Raw genomic sequence first — 24822 nt, forward strand, 5'->3', positions numbered from 1 at the left:
GGGGACTCGCAAGAAATAAATTACAAATAGGGATACTACCACAGGTCTCCTAGCTGCTTCTAAGTATGTGGCCCCTAAGTACCTAAGGCATAACTGCCTTATGGTTTCTCTTATTCAAGTTCGGTGACTAAATGTTGAAGATTTCGGTCCTTTCTAAAAAATATTTTTATGCAACCAGAAGTGGCGTGGCTACGCTTCTCGGAGTACGGGTCATATGACCTCCGCCTACCTACTTGATTATCCTGGATACGCCAAACCTCCATTATTCGGGCGGTGGATGTGATTGAAGTAGGTCACCAGAGTTGAAAAGACCCCAGGATTGAAGTAAGTGGCAAAGAGAACCGGGTGGCCTGTCGTTTGGAAGTTTGCATGTGGTTTTTTAACTCCTCGATCGACGACCAAATCGTGTCTTTTATCCTATCCCAGACTTTCCTGGCGTGAAGATTACCCCTGCCACTGGTCCCATGAAGTGAAGCGGAACTCCCCTTCACGTAATTCTATTTTTCAGTTTCTTACATTGTCTTCCATACCTTGGTGGTTTCTAATTAGATTACAAATGGCTTGTTACTGATTTTCACGCCACAAGCATTTTAGGACAAAGCACTAAGCAAGTAGATGAATTAAAGACACGCGAGCAAATTGTTTTACTCGTGCACTATAAAAAAGAGGGCATGCAAAATAAAGAAATTTACTCAATTGTTTTTGCCTGCATGTACAGCATGTTTGATTAAGACAAGCACACGTTTAAAATCGTTTGTTGTCCTTTGAAGAAAGGGGAAGATTATGAGCACTAGCGGATGTACAGGGTGTGGTGCTTAAAAAACTGGTCCACTACAGTTCACAGGTGGCAGTATACCGTGAGCGGGAGCATGTTACATATATAAATGTTGTTATGTCGGCTTGTTCTCTTTTCCTCTTCCACAGGTTTGGGCGCCTGGAAATGCCTGGGACATCCGAGTAAAACCGTGAGTTTCATTTTGTTACACACACACACCCCCAAGGTTAGGATACACCTTGGCGTGTGTATACCGCCCCAGTGGTTTCCTTTTGTTTTGGTCCTGATGAAAGCTCAGCCTAATTCGCAAGCATGAGCAGAAACATGTCGACCTATTGCACATTGAGGATATAGTTGGCTCAGTCTAACAGCCAACTCGTGTCCGCCTCACTTGTTTTTAATGATTGCCTACTGTTCCTTTATTAAAGTTAATTTTTGGAACTAGTTTGCTCTCTTTTAATACACCAGTCACAACCTCACTTCACAACAAAAAAAACAGCTCCACTGTAATTACAGGTGTCGTAGCACACCGGGAAGACATTCGGTTTTCCCGGTGGAAACCCAATGATGAAGCATGTTACCAACCAGGTTAGTGAGTGAGGGTTCTTTGAAAAACTAAAAATGTTTTTCATTATATCACACACTGTCCTTATTTTTAGTTCCAGGTTGCAAACACTAGCCCCTTTTCTTTGTGTTCTGCGCTATAGTCGCACCTTTATTGTTGAAAATATGGTGGACTACATACACACACACACTCACACCCAAGCATTTACACATGCCCATTCAAAGCACTCACTCAAATACACATACAGTCATACATATACTCATGCACCAGACATAAAAAAACAACATTTACCTTCACTGCAGCTCTCTGGGAGGCTAGCATTGGAGGTCCCAGGAGGGTTGGGACTGCTGCCTTCCTTCATTGGCTTACCTAGGACTGCCAATGAGGGAAGGCAGCAGTCCCTCATTCGTCACAGAGTGGGATGGGTTCAGTGACACTGCTGACTCCACCCCTCTCTGTGATGAGGTGTCACTGTTTGGCATTTGGCCCTTAGTACTTAAGGGCTTGAAACGGAAGCACCCAGGCCCGAGGTATTCAGTGCTACTTCCCTTCATCACAAGGGAGAAGGACTCAGGACACTTTTTCCAGTCTGATGATGTCATACCTACAGGGCTGTGAAATCCTCAGCCTGGCAAAGTTCAGCTGGGGATGCCAGGATCTCTGTGCATTTAGCGCATGTCTAGCTCCTGACTGCCTGACATTAACAAGAAGAGTGCCTGTCAGGTTAACCTTTTTTCAGCCTGACAGACACTTTTCTTGTAGGGGAAAAAGTGTGGGGATGGTCCCTCTGCCCATATAGATAGGCTGTGTCTGGTTCCAGCTAAAGAAAAACCCTACGAGGAGCGAGATGTTAATGCAGCTCAGTTGTCCTTTTAATAAACTCTATCACTTACACTGGGTTGAATATTCACTCAATCAGAAAACTCTGCAGCACATATTCCATCCCTCAGTCACCATGCTCATGCAGTCTACATTTGCACAACAAATACCTCACCTAGATACTACACACCTCCCTTAACATAAATAGGATGTTCTACACAACCAAAGATCCATCTACCAACAACCAAAAGCTTTCAATGTCACCAAATGCCAAACCATTCACTAAAACACATAAACACCGACGTTTAAGTCAAACACCTCCAAGGTTTGCCCACCTAGAAGCAAAAGCACCAAAGACGTTGCTAAGGACCGTACCCAAGAAACAAAAGATAACTACACATTTTGATAACTGCAAGCCTACCACACAAGAAGTCTGCGAGACTTGCAAGTCTTGCAAGCTTAAATTGGCTGAGAGATGCCAGAGAGAGCTCAATCTTTTTATTTTATCTTCAAAGAATGGGAAACCTTCTTGCAACATTCCTATGTGTTTGTGATATCCAGAGAGGTTCAGCGGTTAGCTGACTTCTCCGTGAGTTCAAAAAGGTTTCTGGGTCTTTTATTTTGCTCTTTTGATCTAAGTCATGAAAAATGTGGGTATAGCCTTCAAAACATGTTTTTTTCATCATTGAGTTTGGTTTACAGCTTTTCAAGAGTCTGCATTAATGGTTTTTCGTGCCATGTGCTTTAAGTCTCTCTAAGGGTTTCCTCTTTTACAGAAGCTGTATTCTTTTTGTTGAGGCAGTTTTATTTACAGCCTAAGTCATCTCTAACATGTAACATTTTAATATCAGATTTGAATATTGATTTATTAGTATTGATTTCTAGCTTTAGCCCACTATTATATTATACCATATTCTTGGCAATAATAGATACAGAGAAGCACTTTGTGTCAACGTCTTTTAGCCATGGTTTGTTGAAATGTTACTCAAACTATAGTTCTGCTCACAGGACGGCATATATCGAGTGGGATACTTACCCCTCAACCTTCTGACATTGTCTTAAAGACAAAATGAATCACTTTGTGTATCAGCTCACAGAATTTCCAGTTAGTGCTAGACTTTTGAGGCCGTATAAGAGACAACATTTTGTCTCCACATACATTTAGACAGGCATAAGAATTTGGGTCAACTTGTGATTGTCTGCTGTACCGTACCTTTCTTTGGAAGACTTCATTGCTGCTTACAGTAATCCTGACCCCTGCTCTTTCTAATTGTTTTTACTTCACTGCTGCTCCAGTTCTACCCCTCCTTCCTTATTACTATTGAGGCAGCATGTTTGGTATGGTAAGGTTTGACAACATGTTACACACTGCCAATGTTATCTTTACAAAGTACTACTACCAACACCACTGTTTACATTATCACAACTACATAAAGATCATTGTCTTTATCAGGATTCTCTTTGTCAGCACAGCCAATATCACCATTATGAATACCATCATCATAACCACCACTATTGCAGTATCATGACCATTGCAACCATCACTACCATTACCTCAAGCATTACCATCCATTACTATTACCATGATCACTCCACAAAATCCACCACACACTACCACCATTACGACCACCACAATAATTACCAGAACCAGTATTACCATGACAACAACCTCCACCACCACTACCTTTACCTCCACCACTGCCGTCAGTTTCACCACTACCATCACAACTGCTATGACATCGCTACTGTTATTACTAGCATTGCCAGTATGACCACTGCCATCATAGTCACTTTCACAAACACCATCACCACCATCAACACCATCACCACTACTACCACCACTGTCACTGCTACAATTATCACTAATATCACCACTATCACCAATATAACCACTACTGCCACTATCACCACCACTCTACAACCTCCTCACCATAATCACCACTATTACCACTGGTACCACCTGTGATATTATTACCATCTTCACCAACACCACTGCTACTTCTTTACCAATACTCTGTCTATCACCAACACAACTTTTACCACCTTCACAGCCATTACCGTAACACAGCTACTACCAGCACTGCTGTTATCATGATGTTCTCATGTGTTTATCTGTAAGAGTGTTGTATGATTAAATGAGTTAAAAGTGTAAAGAAAAAGGATGGTGTGAGCATATTGTTCGAGACATTCAGTGTTTGCTATTATTATTATTAAAAGGCTAGAGACATGGACTTTGCCAGTATTTTTTTTTATCATTGATGGATTTTTTGGTGCATATTAGCAGCATCCAAACTACAGCCATAAGACAAATAATATTGAGCCCTATTTAGAAAGGAAAAATTGCATGTATAGATTACTTATGTCTAAATTTACTGTTGGCTTTCTGTGTAAGTCTACTCTTTTTCACCTATTCAATATTTTTGAGTGTTGATTTACACTTACATACAGCCTTACATCTCTCCACTGACTCAGTTTAGGGGATGAGGCATCTAAGAAAGAATTTATGAGTGTAAAGTTACTACTAGTAATTTACTACATGTAGGCTGAAAAAAATAGTTATGGTTATCTATTATTAAAACAATGTTAAACATATTTTGATGTGAAATAAGTATCTAAATAATTTAGAATGATTATCGCTAACCTGGAACTAAATGAAATAATGTTATAACTCATCAACTCATCAAATGAAATGTTTATTAAATATTTAAATATATCCATTTATTTAAAAAATCTAAATTAAAAACAACTACCCTCCCTCCCAGTTTACTATTAAATCAATGTATAGTACATTTAATTGTGTTTTTGTATTAATTTAAAATAATTAACATTTGTATTAATTATTTAAATCTTTAAGTTAATTAGTTTTAGAAAATAAGTTAAGTAATACATTTTATAAAAAATGTAAAGTGAAATTTAATCTAACTTTTTAATACTAAAAACAAGTATATATTTGAAAGCCAAAACAAGTTATTTAATATTATTTTCTATGGGGTGTTATATTAAGCCCCTTCCTCCATTAATTTCCATACACGTGAGGTGCAATACCAGTTGGTGACCATGTTTTGTGCTAAACCTACTCCAATGCACAGCTGGAGTACAATAACTATTGTTTTAATACCTTTTCCTGCTGTAGTAACGTTACCATATCAAGCATTCTCTTTTTTGGACGGGTGTTTATATTTGTATGCCAGTTCCTAGATCTCAACTTACTCCTCTCTAAACCTCGCCCACTTAGAAGTACGTATTGCCCATTTTCCAGCCACTCCAATGGTCCCTCCCAGGTTTACTACCAAAAAGTATACCTTCTTGTGTGGAGATCTCACACATGTGGCAGAGATCTCTGCACATAGGTTAGTGAATAACATCTTTTAGTATATAAAGTAGTAAAACCACAGGACTACTTTACATATTACAAAATGCAGAGTCAGGCCTATGTGTGGTTATCCATTTGCCTGGTGTGGTGTCTCAGTGCAAAAATGCATCCATTGCAGGGCTCTGTGTTTGACCCCATGGTCATGGATTCAAAACATTTTAGATCAACCCAGACTTTTTTCCTTCTTAGGTTGATAAAATAAGTCTCATTGTGTTGAGTAACAATACACATCTTATTTTTCCATATGTCAAAAAGATCTCCCTGGGGGAGAACATTGTACTCTACAAATGCACATTGTGGTATTTAAAACATTCTGGTTAGTCAAATAGCATGTCCTGTTTCTGATATATTCCTTATATCGAATTTGTTTATATCATAGTGGTACAGATGTGTTCATTGTACCCTAAAACAATACTTTGTTATTTTTTTAAAGGTGGCATTTTGAAATTGCCCATCTGGGGTGAACCTGCTGATGAAAACTGCTTTGATGATGCCGTATATTGGGAGGTAAGATGCAATCGAAAATTCACCGTCTACAAAAAAAAGAGGAAAAGATCTAAAGGCACATACAGAAAAAGCAACTGTTTGCATCATGGCTTATCTGTTTTGTTTTCATTTGCATGATACTTGTGTCCTCAAACCACAAAGTTCTTCACTAGCTACATAGATGACCTATGGACAGATGTAACTAAAAGTGAAAATCCACATTGAACTATAAGAAGTATATTAGGCAATGATTTAAAGTTTGACGGACAGAGTACTCTGCTACAAATTTGACCAACTTTTTGTCAGGCAGACCGTCAGGTTTCTGACAGCAGTGCCCGTGATGGCGCCTCTGTTGGAAACCTACCACCAATGGCCTGACAGAGTAGGGGTCATTGGTGTAAGAACTTCAGACCACATGCCCTATTTAGAGCTGGTAGTCCGATTTCTTTTTCTGTTCAGGACACCAGTGAAAAGTTGGTAGTCGCTGATCGAAAAATATACTAATGACATCTGTGCCCTGGGGAAAAACTGCAAGGGTCATCAGTATTGTGTTTTTAGCCCCTTCGCTGCTAGGCCTTTTCCCCTCCTGTGCTAAGCCCTTTTTTGGCGATTTGGGGTAGTGCGCGCTTAGGCCCTTGTAACTTTTTGACCACATAAGGTATCCACGCCAAATTTGCGTCCTTTTCTTCCAACATCATGTGGATTCTAAAGGTGCCCAGGGTTTGTGGATTACCTTGGAGGGGTCCCAGAAATTAACCAAAATATAGTGATTTTTTTGTTTTTTTCAGAAAAATGGGAAAAATGGGCTGCAAATGAAAGCCTCTGGGTTTTTCCCTGAACATGTTATCAAAAAAGGGTTTGTGGGGCTGAAATCTCCATTTTCTCAGCTTTTAGGAAATGACAGTCTTTTGTCAGAGAACCGACATTTTTCACACAGTTTTGGCATTTTTCTGGGACATAGCCTATTTTTGCTATTTTTAGAGCTTTCCACCTCCTTCCAGTTAATGGTAGAAATGAGTTTGAAAGCAATAATGGATCCTAGAAAGCTGTACATTTTCAAAAAGTAGACAAAATTCTGAATTCAGAAAGGGGTCATTTGTCTAAATCCATGAAGGTTTCTTTATAGAAACTAACAGTTAAATATTGGAATAATTGAAAATTTGTTGAAAAAAACAGCCTTTTGTCTCAACGTTTTCACCTATAACTTTTTCTAGTTTTGACAGCTCTTAGAAAGCAATATACCGTTACATCCGTTAGACCTTCCTGGTTGTGGGGATATATAGGACTTGTAGTTTCACCAAGAACCCGACGAACCCAGATCCAAAAACTGAGCAGCAACTTGCAATGGTATTTTTTCATTTACTGGGTATAGAGCACTTTGTCTAGGAAAATGTATACATGGAAAAATCTGTATGAAAGACACCTATGTATTTCTGAATTGGGTACAAAATATAGAGTTCAGAAACAGTATATTATTGCTAATTTTCAAAATTGGGAATACTCATACTAGCATGAGAATTATTGGTCATTTTTCAAAATTATTTTTTTGTTACACAATGTCTTTCATTGAAAGGGAGAAATGCGCAAAAGCTCAATTGGTAATAACAGTTGATTTACAAATCTGAATTACCCCAAGTCTCCCGATAAAAACGGTACCTCACTTGTGTGGGTCGCCCTTGTGCCTGCGACAGGAAACGGCACAAAATGCAAAGTGGTGACACCTAAATTTTGCAGTTACAAATTGACCCTTTTTTAGCAAAGTGCCTACCTGTAGTTTTTGCACCCTAGCTCTGCCGGCACCTAGGGAAACCTAGCAAACCTATACATTTTTGAAAAGTAGACACCCAGGGGAATTCAGGATGGGGTGACTTGACTGCCTACCACCAGGTCTTGTTACCCAGAATCCCTTGCAAACCTACGAATTTGACAAAAAAAAAACATTTTCCTCACATTTCTGTGGAGGAAAGTTCTGGAATCTGCTTGGATCAACAAATTTCCACCCACCCAGTGTTCCCCCAGGTCTCCCGAAAACAATGGTACCTCACTTGCGTGGGTAGGCATAGTGGCTGCGACACGAAACAGCGCAAAACGCAACGTGGTCGCACCTCAATTTCCCAGTGAAATCTTGCGCTCTTTGGACAAAGAGACTACCTTTTGTTTTTGAGCCCTAGCTCTGCCAGCACCTAGGGAAACCTAGCAAACCTATACATTTTTGAACAGTAGACACCCAGGGGAATTCAGGATGGGGTCACTCGACTACCTACCCCCAGGTTCTCTTACCCAGAATCCCTTGCAAAGCTAAGAAATTGGAAAAAAAAACGCATTTTCCTCACATTTCTGTGGTGGAAAGTTCCGGAATCTGCGTGGATCAACAAATTTCTACCCACCCAGCGTTCCCCCAGGTCTCCCGAGAAAAATGGTATCTCATTTGCCTGGGTAGGCATAGTGGCTGCGACAGGAAACAGTGCAAAACGCAACGTGGTCACAACTCAATTTTTCAGTGAAATTGTGCACGTTTTGGGCAAAGAGACTACCTTTTGTTTTTGAACCCTAGCTCTGCCGGCACCTAGGGAAACCTAGCAAACCTATACATTTTTGAAAAGTAGACACCCAGGGGAATTCAGGATGGGGTCACTCGACTGCCTACCCCCAGGTTCTCTTACCCAGAATCCCTTGCAAAGCTAAGAAATTGGGAAAAAAAACGCATTTTCCTCACATTTCTGTGGTGGAAAGTTCCGGAATCTGCGTGGATCAACAAATTTCCACCCACCCAGCGTTCCCCCAGGTCTCCCGAGAAAAATGGTACCTCACTTGCCTGGGCAGGCATAGTGGCTGCGACAGGAAACAGTGCAAAACGCAACGTGGTCACAACTCAATTTTTCAGTGAAATTGTGCACGTTTTGGGCAAAGAGACTACCTTTTGTTTTTGAACCCTAGCTCTGCCGGCACCTAGGGAAACCTAGCAAACCTATACATTTTTGAAAAGTAGACACCCAGGGGAATTCAGGATGGGGTCACTCGACTGCCTACCCCCAGGTTCTCCTACCCAGAATCCCTTGCAAATCTAAGAAATTGGGAAAAAAAACGCATTTTCCTCACATTTCTGTGGTGGAAAGTTCCGGAATCTGCGTGGATCAACAAATTTCCACCCACCCAGCGTTCCCCCAGGTCTCGCGAGAAAAATGGTACCTCACTTGCCTGGGTAGGCATAGTGGCTGCGACAGGAAACAGTGCAAAACGCAACGTGGTCACAACTCAATTTTTCAGTGAAATTGTGCACGTTTTGGGCAAAGAGACTACCTTTTGTTTTTGAACCCTAGCTCTGCCGGCACCTAGGGAAACCTAGCAAACCTATACATTTTTGAAAGGTAGACACCCAGGGGAATTCAGGATGGGGTCACTCGACTGCCTACCCCCAGGTTCTCTTACCCAGAATCCCTTGCAAAGCTAAGAAATTGGAAAAAAAAACGCATTTTCCTCACATTTCTGTGGTGGAAAGTTCCGGAATCTGCGTGGATCAACAAATTTCCACCCACCCAGCGTTCCCCCAGGTCTCCCGAGAAAAATGGTACCTCACTTGCCTGGGTAGGCATAGTGGCTGCGACAGGAAACAGTGCAAAACGCAACGTGGTCACAACTCAATTTTTCAGTGAAATTGTGCACGTTTTGGGCAAAGAGACTACCTTTTGTTTTTGAACCCTAGCTCTGCCGGCACCTAGGGAAACCTAGCAAACCTATACATTTTTGAAAAGTAGACACCCAGGGGAATTCAGGATGGGGTCACTCGACTGCCTACCCCCAGGTTCTCTTACCCAGAATCCCTTGCAAAGCTAAGAAATTGGAAAAAAAAACGCATTTTCCTCACATTTCTGTGGTGGAAAGTTCCGGAATCTGCGTGGATCAACAAATTTCCACCCACCCAGCGTTCCCCAAGGTCTCCCGAGAAAAATGGTACCTCACTTGCCTGGGTAGGCATAGTGGCTGCGACAGGAAACAGTGCAAAACGCAACGTGGTCACAACTCAATTTTTCAGTGAAATTGTGCACGTTTTGGGCAAAGAGACTACCTTTTGTTTTTGAACCCTAGCTCTGCCGGCACCTAGGGAAACCTAGCAAACCTATACATTTTTGAAAGGTAGACACCCAGGGGAATTCAGGATGGGGTCACTCGACTGCCTACCCCCAGGTTCTCTTACCCAGAATCCCTTGCAAAGCTAAGAAATTGGAAAAAAAAACGCATTTTCCTCACATTTCTGTGGTGGAAAGTTCCGGAATCTGCGTGGATCAACAAATTTCCACCCACCCAGCGTTCCCCCAGGTCTCCCGAGAAAAATGGTACCTCACTTGCCTGGGTAGGCATAGTGGCTGCGACAGGAAACAGTGCAAAACGCAACGTGGTCACAACTCAATTTTTCAGTGAAATTGTGCACGTTTTGGGCAAAGAGACTACCTTTTGTTTTTGAACCCTAGCTCTGCCGGCACCTAGGGAAACCTAGCAAACCTATACATTTTTGAAAAGTAGACACCCAGGGGAATTCAGGATTAGTCACTCGACTGCCTACCCCCAGGTTCTCTTACCCAGAATCCCTTGCAAAGCTAAGAAATTGGAAAAAATAACACATTTTACTCACATTTCTGTGGTGGAAAGTTCCGGAATCTGCGTGGATCAACAAATTTCCACCCACCCAGCGTTCCCGCAGGTCTCCCGAGAAAAATGGTACCTCACTTGCCTGGGTAGGCATAGTGGCTGCGACAGGAAACAGTGCAAAACGCAACGTGGTCACAACTCAATTTTTCAGTGAAATTGTGCACGTTTTGGGCAAAGAGACTACCTTTTGTTTTTGAACCCTAGCTCTGCCGGCACCTAGGGAAACCTAGCAAACCTATACAATTTTGAAAAGTAGACACCCAGGGGAATTCAGGATGGGGTCACTCGACTGCCTACCCCCAGGTTCTCTTACCCAGAATCCCTTGCAAAGCTAAGAAATTGGAAGAAAAAAAACGCATTTTCCTCACATTTCTGTGGTGGAAAGTTCCGGAATCTGCGTGGATCAACAAATTTCTACCCACCCAGCGTTCCCCCAGGTCTCCCGAGAAAAATGGTACCTCACTTGCCTGGGTAGGCATAGTGGCTGCGACAGGAAACAGTGCAAAACGCAACGTGGTCACAACTCAATTTTTCAGTGAAATTGTGCACGTTTTGGGCAAAGAGACTACCTTTTGTTTTTGAACCCTAGCTCTGCCGGCACCTAGGGAAACCTAGCAAACCTATACATTTTTGAAAAGTAGACACCCAGGGGAATTCAGGATGGGGTCACTCGACTGCCTACCCCCAGGTTCTCTTACCCAAAATCCCTTGCAAAGCTAAGAAATTGGAAAAAAAAACGCATTTTCCTCACATTTCTGTGGTGGAAAGTTCCGGAATCTGCGTGGATCAACAAATTTCCACCCACCCAGCGTTACCCCAGGTCTCCCGAGAAAAATGGTACCTCACTTGCCTGGGTAGGCATAGTGGCTGCGACAGGAAACAATGCAAAACGCAACGTGGTCACAACTCAATTTTTCAGTGAAATTGTGCACGTTTTGGGCAAAGAGACTACCTTTTGTTTTTGAACCCTAGCTCTGCCGGCACCTAGGGAAACCTAGCAAACCTATACATTTTTGAAAAGTAGACACCCAGGGAAAATCAGGATGGGGTCACTCGACTGCCTACCCCCAGGTTCTCTTACCCAGAATCCCTTGCAAAGCTAAGAAATTGGGAAAAAAACGCATTTTCCTCACATTTCTGTGGTGGAAAGTTCCGGAATCTGCGTGGATCAACAAATTTCCACCCACCCAGCGTTCCCCCAGGTCTCATAAGGTATCCACGCCAAATTTGCGTCCTTTTCTTCCAACATCATGTGGATTCTAAAGGTGCCCAGGGTTTGTGGATTACCTTGGAGGGGTCCCAGAAATTAACCAAAATATAGTGATTTTTTTGTTTTTTTCAGAAAAATGGGAAAAATGGGCTGCAAATGAAAGCCTCTGGGTTTTTCCCTGAAAATGTTATCAAAAAAGGGTTTGTGGGGCTGAAATCTCCATTTTCTCAGCTTTTAGGAAATGACAGTCTTTTGTCAGAGAACCGACATTTTTCACACAGTTTTGGCATTTTTCTGGGACATAGCCTATTTTTGCTATTTTTAGAGCTTTCCACCTCCTTCCAGTTAATGGTAGAAATGAGTTTGAAAGCAATAATGGATCCTAGAAAGCTGTACATTTTCAAAAAGTAGACAAAATTCTGAATTCAGAAAGGGGTCATTTGTCTAAATCCATGAAGGTTTCTTTTTAGAAACTAACAGTTAAATATTGGAATAATTGAAAATTTGTTGAAAAAAACAGCCTTTTGTCTCAACGTTTTCACCTATAACTTTTTCTAGTTTTGACAGCTCTTAGAAAGCAATATACCGTTACATCCGTTAGACCTTCCTGGTTGTGGGGATATATAGGACTTGTAGTTTCACCAAGAACCCGACGAACCCAGATCCAAAAACTGAGCAGCAACTTGCAATGGTATTTTTTCATTTACTGGGTATAGAGCACTTTGTCTTGGAAAATGTATACATGGAAAAATCTGTATGAAAGACACCTATGTATTTCTGAATTGGGTACAAAATATAGAGTTCAGAAACAGTATATTATTGCTAATTTTCAAAATTGGGAATACTCATACTAGCATGAGAATTATTGGTCATTTTTCAAAATTATTTTTTTGTTACACAATGTCTTTCATTGAAAGGGAGAAATGCGCAAAAGCTCAATTGGTAATAACAGTTGATTTACAAATCTGAATTACCCCAAGTCTCCCGATAAAAACGGTACCTCACTTGTGTGGGTCGCCCTTGTGCCTGCGACAGGAAACGGCGCAAAATGCAAAGTGGTGACACCTAAATTTTGCAGTTACAAATTGACCCTTTTTTAGCAAAGTGCCTACCTGTAGTTTTTGCACCCTAGCTCTGCCGGCACCTAGGGAAACCTAGCAAACCTATACATTTTTGAAAAGTAGACACCCAGGGGAATTCAGGATGGGGTGACTTGACTGCCTACCACCAGGTCTTGTTACCCAGAATCCCTTGCAAACCTACGAATTTGACAAAAAAAAAACATTTTCCTCACATTTCTGTGGAGGAAAGTTCTGGAATCTGCTTGGATCAACAAATTTCCACCCACCCAGTGTTCCCCCAGGCCTCCCAAAAACAATGGTACCTCACTTGCGTGGGTAGGCATAGTGGCTGCGACACGAAACAGCGCAAAACGCAACGTGGTCGCACCTCAATTTCCCAGTGAAATCTTGCGCTCTTTGGACAAAGAGACTACCTTTTGTTTTTGAGCCCTAGCTCTGCCAGCACCTAGGGAAACCTAGCAAACCTATACATTTTTGAACAGTAGACACCCAGGGGAATTCAGGATGGGGTCACTCGACTACCTACCCCCAGGTTCTCTTACCCAGAATCCCTTGCACAGCTAAGAAATTGGAAAAAAAAACGCATTTTCCTCACATTTCTGTGGTGGAAAGTTCCGGAATCTGCGTGGATCAACAAACTTCTACCCACCCAGCGTTCCCCCAGGTCTCCCGAGAAAAATGGTATCTCATTTGCCTGGGTAGGCATAGTGGCTGCGACAGGAAACAGTGCAAAACGCAACGTGGTCACAACTCAATTTTTCAGTGAAATTGTGCACGTTTTGGGCAAAGAGACTACCTTTTGTTTTTGAACCCTAGCTCTGCCGGCACCTAGGGAAACCTAGCAAACCTATACATTTTTGAAAAGTAGACACCCAGGGGAATTCAGGATGGGGTCACTCGACTGCCTACCCCCAGGTTCTCTTACCCAGAATCCCTTGCAAAGCTAAGAAATTGGGAAAAAAAACGCATTTTCCTCACATTTCTGTGGTGGAAAGTTCCGGAATCTACGTGGATCAACAAATTTCCACCCACCCAGCGTTCCCCCAGGTCTCCCGAGAAAAATAGTGCCTCACTTGCCTGGGTAGGCATAGTGGCTGCGACAGGAAACAGTGCAAAACGCAACGTGGTCACAACTCAATTTTTCAGTGAAATTGTGCACGTTTTGGGCAAAGAGACTACCTTTTGTTTTTGAACCCTAGCTCTGCCGGCACCTAGGGAAACCTAGCAAACCTATACATTTTTGAAAAGTAGACACCCAGGGAATTCAGGATGGGGTCACTCGACTGCCTACCCCCAGGTTCTCTTACCCAGAATCCCTTGCAAAGCTAAGAAATTGGGAAAAAAACGCATTTTCCTCACATTTCTGTGGTGGAAAGTTCCGGAATCTGCGTGGATCAACAAATTTCCACCCACCCAGCGTTCCCCCAGGTCTCCAGAGAAAAATGGTACCTCACTTGCCTGGGTAGGCATAGTGGCTGCGACAGGAAACAGTGCAAAACGCAACGTGGTCACAACTCAATTTTTCAGTGAAATTGTGCACGTTTTGGGCAAAGAGACTACCTTTTGTTTTTGAACCCTAGCTCTGCCGGCACCTAGGGAAACCTAGCAAACCTATACATTTTTGAAAAGTAGACACCCAGGGGAATTCAGGATGGGGTCACTCGACTGCCTACCCCCAGGTTCTCTTACCCAGAATCCCTTGCAAAGCTAAGAAATTGGAAAAAAAAACGCATTTTCCTCACATTTCTGTGGTGGAAAGTTCCGGAATCTGCGTGGATCAACAAATTTCCACCCACCCAGCGTTCCCCCAGGTCTCCCGAGAAAAATGGTACCTCACTTGCCTGGGTAGGCATAGTGGCTGCGACAGGAAACAGTGCAAAACGCAACGTGGTCACAACTCAATTTTTCAGTGAAATTGTGCACGTTTTGGGCAAAGAGACTACCTTTTGTTTTTGAACCCTAGCTCTGCCAGCACCTAGGGAAACCTAGCAAACCTATACATTTTTGAAAAGTAGACACCCAGGGAAATTCAGGATGGGGTCACTCGACTGCCTACCCCCAGGTTCTCTTACCCAGAATCCCTTGCAAAGCTAAGAAATTGGAAAAAAAACACATTTTCCTCACATTTCTGTGGTGGAAAGTTCCGGAATCTGCGTGGATCAACAAATTTCCACCCACCCAGCGTTCCCCCAGGTCTCCCGAGAAAAATGGTACCTCACTTGCCTGGGTAGGCATAGTGGCTGCGACAGGAAACAGTGCAAAACGCAACGTGGTCACAACTCAATTTTTCAGTGAAATTGTGCACGTTTTGGGCAAAGAGACTACCTTTTGTTTTTGAACCCTAGCTCTGCCGGCACCTAGGGAAACCTAGCAAACCTATACATTTTTGAAAAGTAGACACCCAGGGGAATTCAGGATGGGGTCACTCGACTGCCTACCCCCAGGTTCTCTTACCCAGAATCCCTTGCAAAGCTAAGAAATTGGGAAAAAAAACGCATTTTCCTCACATTTCTGTGGTGGAAAGTTCCGGAATCTGCGTGGATCAACAAATTTCCACCCACCCAGCGTTCCCCCAGGTCTCCCGAGAAAAATGGTACCTCACTTGCCTGGGCAGGCATAGTGGCTGCGACAGGAAACAGTGCAAAACGCAACGTGGTCACAACTCAATTTTTCAGTGAAATTGTGCACGTTTTGGGCAAAGAGACTACCTTTTGTTTTTGAACCCTAGCTCTGCCGGCACCTAGGGAAACCTAGCAAACCTATACATTTTTGAAAAGTAGACACCCAGGGGAATTCAGGATGGGGTCACTCGACTGCCTACCCCCAGGTTCTCCTACCCAGAATCCCTTGCAAATCTAAGAAATTGGGAAAAAAAACGCATTTTCCTCACATTTCTGTGGTGGAAAGTTCCGGAATCTGCGTGGATCAACAAATTTCCACCCACCCAGCGTTCCCCCAGGTCTCCCGAGAAAAATGGTACCTCACTTGCCTGGGTAGGCATAGTGGCTGCGACAGGAAACAGTGCAAAACGCAACGTGGTCACAACTCAATTTTTCAGTGAAATTGTGCACGTTTTGGGCAAAGAGACTACCTTTTGTTTTTGAACCCTAGCTCTGCCGGCACCTAGGGAAACCTAGCAAACCTATACATTTTTGAAAGGTAGACACCCAGGGGAATTCAGGATGGGGTCACTCGACTGCCTACCCCCAGGTTCTCTTACCCAGAATCCCTTGCAAAGCTAAGAAATTGGAAAAAAAAACGCATTTTCCTCACATTTCTGTGGTGGAAAGTTCCGGAATCTGCGTGGATCAACAAATTTCCACCCACCCAGCGTTCCCCCAGGTCTCCCGAGAAAAATGGTACCTCACTTGCCTGGGTAGGCATAGTGGCTGCGACAGGAAACAGTGCAAAACGCAACGTGGTCACAACTCAATTTTTCAGTGAAATTGTGCACGTTTTGGGCAAAGAGACTACCTTTTGTTTTTGAACCCTAGCTCTGCCGGCACCTAGGGAAACCTAGCAAACCTATACATTTTTGAAAAGTAGACACCCAGGGGAATTCAGGATGGGGTCACTCGACTGCCTACCCCCAGGTTCTCTTACCCAGAATCCCTTGCAAAGCTAAGAAATTGGAAAAAAAACGCATTTTCCTCACATTTCTGTGGTGGAAAGTTCCGGAATCTGCGTGGATCCACAAATTTCCACCCACCCAGCGTTCCCCAAGGTCTCCCGAGAAAAATGGTACCTCACTTGCCTGGGTAGGCATAGTGGCTGCGACAGGAAACAGTGCAAAACGCAACATGGTCACAACTCAATTTTTCAGCGAAATTGTGCACGTTTTGGGCAAAGAGACTACCTTTTGTTTTTGAACCCTAGCTCTGCCGGCACCTAGGGAAACCTAGCAAACCTATACATTTTTGAAAAGTAGACACCCAGGGAATTCAGGATGGGGTCACTCGACTGCCTACCCCCAGGTTCTCTTACCCAGAATCCCTTGCAAATCTAAGAAATTGGAAAAAAAAACGCATTTTCCTCACATTTCTGTGGTGGAAAGTTCCGGAATCTGCGTGGATCAACAAATTTCCACCCACCCAGCGTTCCCCCAGGTCTCCCGAGAAAAATGGTACCTCACTTGCCTGGGTAGGCATAGTGGCTGCGACAGGAAACAGTGCAAAACGCAACGTGGTCACAACTCAATTTTTTAGTGAAATTGTGCACGTTTTGGGCAAAGAGACTACCTTTTGTTTTTGAACCCTAGCTCTGCCGGCACCTAGGGAAACCTAGCAAACCTATACATTTTTGAAAAGTAGACACCCAGGGGAATTCAGGATTAGTCACTCGACTGCCTACCCCCAGGTTCTCTTACCCAGAATCCCTTGCAAAGCTAAGAAATTGGAAAAAAAAACACATTTTCCTCACATTTCTGTGGTGGAAAGTTCCGGAATCTGCGTGGATCAACAAATTTCCACCCACCCAGCGTTCCCGCAGGTCTCCCGAGAAAAATGGTACCTCACTTGCCTGGGTAGGCATAGTGGCTGCGACAGGAAACAGTGCAAAACGCAACGTGGTCACAACTCAATTTTTCAGTGAAATTGTGCACGTTTTGGGCAAAGAGACTACCTTTTGTTTTTGAACCCTAGCTCTGCCGGCACCTAGGGAAACCTAGCAAACCTATACATTTTTGAAAAGTAGACACCCAGGGAAAATCAGGATGGGGTCACTCGACTGCCTACCCCCAGGTTCTCTTACCCAGAATCCCTTGCAAAGCTAAGAAATTGGGAAAAAAACGCATTTTCCTCACATTTCTGTGGTGGAAAGTTCCGGAATCTGCGTGGATCAACAAATTTCCACCCACCCAGCGTTCCCCCAGGTCTCATAAGGTATCCACGCCAAATTTGCGTCCTTTTCTTCCAACATCATGTGGATTCTAAAGGTGCCCAGGGTTTGTGGATTACCTTGGAGGGGTCCCAGAAATTAACCAAAATATAGTGATTTTTTTGTTTTTTTCAGAAAAATGGGAAAAATGGGCTGCAAATGAAAGCCTCTGGGTTTTTCCCTGAACATGTTATCAAAAAAGGGTTTGTGGGGCTGAAATCTCCATTTTCTCAGCTTTTAGGAAATGACAGTCTTTTGTCAGAGAACCGACATTTTTCACACAGTTTTGGCATTTTTCTGGGACATAGCCTATTTTTGCTATTTTTAGAGCTTTCCACCTCCTTCCAGTTAATGGTAGAAATGAGTTTGAAAGCAATAATGGATCCTAGAAAGCTGTACATTTTCAAAAAGTAGACAAAATTCTGAATTCAGAAAGGGGTCATTTGTCTAAATCCATGAAGGTTTCTTTTTAGAAACTAACAGTTAAATATTGGAATAATTGAAAATTTGTTGAAAAAAACAGCCTTTTGTCTCAACGTTTTCACCTATAACTTTTTCTAGTTTTGACAGCTCTTAGAAAGCAATATACCGTTACATCCGTTAGACCTTCCTGGTTGTGGGGATATATAGGACTTGTAGTTTCACCAAGAACCCGACGAACCCAGATCCAAAAACTGAGCAGCAACTTGCAATGGTATTTTTTCATTTACTGGGTATAGAGCACTTTGTCTTGGAAAATGTATACATGGAAAAATCTGTATGAAAGACACCTATGTATTTCTGAATTGGGTACAAAATATAGAGTTCAGAAACAGTATATTATTGCTAATTTTCAAAATTGGGAATACTCATACTAGCATGAGAATTATTGGTCATTTTTCAAAATTATTTTTTTGTTACACAATGTCTTTCATTGAAAGGGAGAAATGCGCAAAAGCTCAATTGGTAATAACAGTTGATTTACAAATCTGAATTACCCCAAGTCTCCCGATAAAAATGGTACCTCACTTGTGTGGGTCGCCCTTGTGCCTGCGACAGGAAACGGCGCAAAATGCAAAGTGGTGACACCTAAATTTTGCAGTTACAAATTGACCCTTTTTTAGCAAAGTGCCTACCTGTAGTTTTTGCACCCTAGCTCTGCCGGCACCTAGGGAAACCTAGCAAACCTATACATTTTTGAAAAGTAGACACCCAGGGGAATTCAGGATGGGGTGACTTGACTGCCTACCACCAGGTCTTGTTACCCAGAATCCCTTGCAAACCTACGAATTTGACAAAAAAAAAACATTTTCCTCACATTTCTGTGGAGGAAAGTTCTGGAATCTGCTTGGATCAACAAATTTCCACCCACCCAGTGTTCCCCCAGGTCTCCCGAAAACAATGGTACCTCACTTGCGTGGGTAGGCATAGTGGCTGCGACACGAAACAGCGCAAAACGCAACGTGGTCGCACCTCAATTTCCCAGTGAAATCTTGCGCTCTTTGGACAAAGAGACTACCTTTTGTTTTTGAGCCCTAGCTCTGCCAGCACCTAGGGAAACCTAGCAAACCTATACATTTTTGAACAGTAGACACCCAGGGGAATTCAGGATGGGGTCACTCGACTACCTACCCCCAGGTTCTCTTACCCAGAATCCCTTGCACAGCTAAGAAATTGGAAAAAAAAACGCATTTTCCTCACATTTCTGTGGTGGAAAGTTCCGGAATCTGCGTGGATCAACAAATTTCTACCCACCCAGCGTTCCCCCAGGTCTCCCGAGAAAAATGGTATCTCATTTGCCTGGGTAGGCATAGTGGCTGCGACAGGAAACAGTGCAAAACGCAACGTGGTCACAACTCAATTTTTCAGTGAAATTGTGCACGTTTTGGGCAAAGAGACTACCTTTTGTTTTTGAACCCTAGCTCTGCCGGCACCTAGGGAAACCTAGCAAACCTATACATTTTTGAAAAGTAGACACCCAGGGGAATTCAGGATGGGGTCACTCGACTGCCTACCCCCAGGTTCTCTTACCCAGAATCCCTTGCAAAGCTAAGAAATTGGGAAAAAAAACGCATTTTCCTCACATTTCTGTGGTGGAAAGTTCCGGAATCTACGTGGATCAACAAATTTCCACCCACCCAGCGTTCCCCCAGGTCTCCCGAGAAAAATAGTGCCTCACTTGCCTGGGTAGGCATAGTGGCTGCGACAGGAAACAGTGCAAAACGCAACGTGGTCACAACTCAATTTTTCAGTGAAATTGTGCACGTTTTGGGCAAAGAGACTACCTTTTGTTTTTGAACCCTAGCTCTGCCGGCACCTAGGGAAACCTAGCAAACCTATACATTTTTGAAAAGTAGACACCCAGGGGAATTCAGGATGGGGTCACTCGACTGCCTACCCCCAGGTTCTCTTACCCAGAATCCCTTGCAAAGCTAAGAAATTGGGAAAAAAACGCATTTTCCTCACATTTCTGTGGTGGAAAGTTCCGGAATCTGCGTGGATCAACAAATTTCCACCCACCCAGCGTTCCCCCAGGTCTCCCGAGAAAAATGGTACCTCACTTGCCTGGGTAGGCATAGTGGCTGCGACAGGAAACAGTGCAAAACGCAACGTGGTTACAACTCAATTTTTCAGTGAAATTGTGCACGTTTTGGGCAAAGAGACTACCTTTTGTTTTTGAACCCTAGCTCTGCCGGCACCTAGGGAAACCTAGCAAACCTATACATTTTTGAAAAGTAGACACCCAGGGGAATTCAGGATGGGGTCACTCGACTGCCTACCCCCAGGTTCTCTTACCCAGAATCCCTTGCAAAGCTAAGAAATTGGAAAAAAAAAACGCATTTTCCTCACATTTCTGTGGTGGAAAGTTCCGGAATCTGCGTGGATCAACAAATTTCCACCCACCCAGCGTTCCCCCAGGTCTCCCGAAAAAAATGGTACCTCACTTGCCTGGGTAGGCATAGTGGCTGCGACAGGAAACAGTGCAAAACGCAACGTGGTCACAACTCAATTTTTCAGTGAAATTGTGCACGTTTTGGGCAAAGAGACTACCTTTTGTTTTTGAACCCTAGCTCTGCCGGCACCTAGGGAAACCTAGCAAACCTATACATTTTTGAAAAGTAGACACCCAGGGGAATTCAGGATGGGGTCACTCGACTGCCTACCCCCAGGTTCTCTTACCCAGAATCCCTTGCAAAGCTAAGAAATTGGAAAAAAAAAGCATTTTCCTCACATTTCTGTGGTGGAAAGTTCCGGAATCTGCGTGGATCAACAAATTTCCACCTACCCAGCGTTCCGCCAGGTCTCCCGAGAAAAATGGTACCTCACTTGCCTGGGTAGGCATAGTGGCTGCGACAGGAAACAATGCAAAACGCAACGTGGTCACAACTCAATTTTTCAGTGAAATTGTGCACGTTTTGGGCAAAGAGACTACCTTTTGTTTTTGAACCCTAGCTCTGCCGGCACCTAGGGAAACCTAGCAAACCTATACATTTTTGAAAAGTAGACACCCAGGGAAATTCAGGATGGGGTCACTCGACTGCCTACCCCCAGGTTCTCTTACCCAGAATCCCTTGCAAAGCTAAGAAATTGGAAAAAAAACACATTTTCCTCACATTTCTGTGGTGGAAAGTTCCGGAATCTGCGTGGATCAACAAATTTCCACCCACCCAGCGTTCCCCCAGGTCTCCCGAGAAAAATGGTACCTCACTTGCCTGGGTAGGCATAGTGGCTGCGACAGGAAACAGTGCAAAACGCAACGTGGTCACAACTCAATTTTTCAGTGAAATTGTGCACGTTTTGGGCAAAGAGACTACCTTTTGTTTTTGAACCCTAGCTCTGCCGGCACCTAGGGAAACCTAGCAAACCTATACATTTTTGAAAAGTAGACACCCAGGGGAATTCAGGATGGGGTCACTCGACTGCCTACCCCCAGGTTCTCTTACCCAGAATCCCTTGCAAAGCTAAGAAATTGGAAAACAAAACGCATTTTCCTCACATTTCTGTGGTGGAAAGTTCCGGAATCTGCGTGGATCAACAAATTTCCACCCACCCAGCGTTCCCCCAGGTCTCCCGAGAAAAATGGTACCTCACTTGCCTGGGTAGGCATAGTGGCTGCGACAGGAAACAGTGCAAAACGCAACGTGGTCACAACTCAATTTTTCAGTGAAATTGTGCACATTTTGGGCAAAGAGACTACCTTTTGTTTTTGAACCCTAGCTCTGCCGGCACCTAGGGAAACCTAGCAAACCTATACATTTTTAAAAAAGTAGACACCCAGGGGAATTCAGGATGGGGTCACTCGACTGCCTACCCCCAGGTTCTCTTACCCAGAATCCCTTGCAAAGCTAAGAAATTGGAAAAAAAAACGCATTTTCCTCACATTTCTGTGGTGGAAAGTTCCGGAATCTGCGTGGATCAACAAATTTCCACCCACCCAGCGTTCCCCCAGGTCTCCCGAGAAAAATGGTACCTCACTTGCCTGGGTAGGCATAGTGGCTGCGACAGGAAACAGTGCAAAACGCAACGTGGTCACAACTCAATTTTTCAGTGAAATTGTGCACGTTTTGGGCAAAGAGACTACCTTTTGTTTTTGAACCCTAGCTCTGCCGGCACCTAGGGAAACCTAGCAAACCTATACATTTTTGAAAAGTAGACACCCAGGGAAAATCAGGATGGGGTCACTCGACTGCCTACCCCCAGGTTCTCTTACCCAGAATCCCTTGCAAAGCTAAGAAATTGGGAAAAAAACGCATTTTCCTCACATTTCTGTGGTGGAAAGTTCCGGAATCTGCGTGGATCAACACATTTCCACCCACCCAGCGTTCCCCCAGGTCTCCCGAGAAAAATGGTACCTCACTTGCCTGGGTAGGCATAGTGGCTGCGACAGGAAACAGTGCAAAACGCAACGTGGTCACAACTCAATTTTTCAGTGAAATTGTGCACGTTTTGGGCAAAGAGACTACCTTTTGTTTTTGAACCCTAGCTCTGCCGGCACCTAGGGAAACCTAGCAAACCTATACATTTTTGAAAAGTAGACACCCAGGGGAATTCAGGATGGGGTCACTCGACTGCCTACCCCCAGGTTCTCTTACCCAGAATCCCTTGCAAAGCTAAGAAATTGGAAAAAAAAACACATTTTCCTCACATTTCTGTTGTGGAAAGTTCCGGAATCTGCGTGGATCAACAAATTTCCACCCACCCAGCGTTCCTCCAGGTCTCCCAAGAAAAATGGTACCTCACTTGCCTGGGTAGGCATAGTGGCTGCGACAGGAAACAGTGCAAAACGCAACGTGGTCACAACTCAATTTTTCTGTGAAATTGTGCACGTTTTGGGCAAAGAGACTACCTTTTGTTTTTGAACCCAAGCTCTGCCGGCACCTAGGGAAACCTAGCAAACCTATACATTTTTGAAAAGTAGACACCCAGGGGAATTCAGGATGGGGTCACTCGACTGCCTACCCCCAGGTTCTCTTACCCAGAATCCCTTGCAAAGCTAAGAAATTGGAAAAAAAAACGCATTTTCCTCACATTTCTGTGGTGGAAAGTTCCGGAATCTGCGTGGATCAACAAATTTCCACCCACCCAGCGTTCCCCCACGTCTCCCGAGAAAAATGGTACCTCACTTGCCTGGGTAGGCATAGTGGCTGCGACAGGAAACAGTGCAAAACGCAACGTGGTCACAACTCAATTTTTCAGTGAAATTGTGCACGTTTTGGGCAAAGAGACTACCTTTTGTTTTTGAACCCTAGCTCTGCCGGCACCTAGGGAAACCTAGCAAACCTATACATTTTTGAAAAGTAGACACCCAGGGGAATTCTGGATGGGGTCACTCGACTGCCTACCCCCAGGTTCTCTTACCCAGAATCCCTTGCAAAGCTAAGAAATTGGAAAATAAAACGCATTTTCCTCACATTTCTGTGGTGGAAAGTTCCGGAATCTGCGTGGATCAACAAATTTCCACCCACCCAGCGTTCCCCCAGGTCTCCCGAGAAAAATGGTACCTCACTTGCGTGGGTAGGCATAGTGGCTGCGAAAGGAAATGGTTCAAATTGTACGGTGGTGAATTTACAATACCAAATTGCAAAACAACCTTGATTTTGGGGGGGGGGGGGCACCTGAGTTTTTGGCCCGGGGCTCGGTGGTATTCTTTGGAAAGTACAAAACCCAAACAGTTCTAAAAAGTATACCCCCGGGGGAGTCTAGGGAGGTATGGCATGCGTGGGTCCCCGAACGTTTTCCTACCCAGAACACCTTCCAAACCTTAAAATTAGGAAAAATAATCACTTTTTCAAACTTTTTTGCGTGGAATCACCGTGCCGGCAAAAATGTCCTACCACCCAGCGCTCCCCTTGTTCTCCCGAGTAAAAGGATACCTCACTTGTGTGGGTGCCCCAAAGCAGAACAGGCCAAAAACGAATGTTGAAAAAAGTAGTATTTCAGTGTAACAAATTAAGCCCCCCTGCCTTAGTCACAGGCCTTTGGCCCACCCACACAAGTGAGGTATCATTTTACTCGGGAGAATAAGGGGAACGCAGGGTGGTAGGACATTTGTGCCGACACGGCGATCCCACGCAAAAATGTATGGAAAACTGTTTTTTTAACCTAAATTTGTGGTTTGCAGGGATTTCTGGGTAGGAAAACATTGGGGGACCCACGCATGCCATACCTCCCTGGACTCCCCCGGGTGTCTAGTTTTCAGAACTGTTTGGGTTTGGTAGTTTCCAAAGATGCCCGCCGAGCCCCTGTCCAAAAACTCAGTCCCCCCCCAAAAAAAAAGAAGGTAATCTTGCTATTGGTTATTGTAATGTCTCCACCGTACGATTTGGACCGTTTCCTGTTGCAGCCACTATGCCTACCCACGCAAGTGAGGTACCATTTTTATCGGGAGACCTGGGGGAACGCTGGGTAGGAGGAAATTTGTGTGAGCCCAGTGACGCCACGCTTTCCAACACAAAAAAAGTGTGTAAAAACTGATTTTTCCATCAAAAATTGAGGTTTGCAAGGGATTCC

At 43.8% G+C, this 24822-nt stretch overlaps 1 protein-coding gene across 2 annotated transcripts in view; it reads left to right on the plus strand.

Moving 5' to 3' along the window:
* RHCG (Rh family C glycoprotein) overlaps positions 1-24822 on the plus strand; it is a 381077-nt gene that overhangs the window by 321433 nt on the left and 34822 nt on the right. For both annotated transcript variants that reach the window (XM_086958133.1, XM_086958132.1), the window contains exon 9: positions 5966-6039. In XM_086958133.1, coding sequence (XP_086814259.1) covers positions 5966-6039 — 74 coding nt within the window. The remainder of the gene's footprint in view (positions 1-5965; positions 6040-24822) is intronic.

This window comes from Lissotriton vulgaris, chromosome 2_1 (assembly GCF_964263255.1).
Source record: "Lissotriton vulgaris chromosome 2_1, aLisVul1.2, whole genome shotgun sequence".
Taxonomy (NCBI): Eukaryota; Metazoa; Chordata; class Amphibia; order Caudata; family Salamandridae; genus Lissotriton; species Lissotriton vulgaris.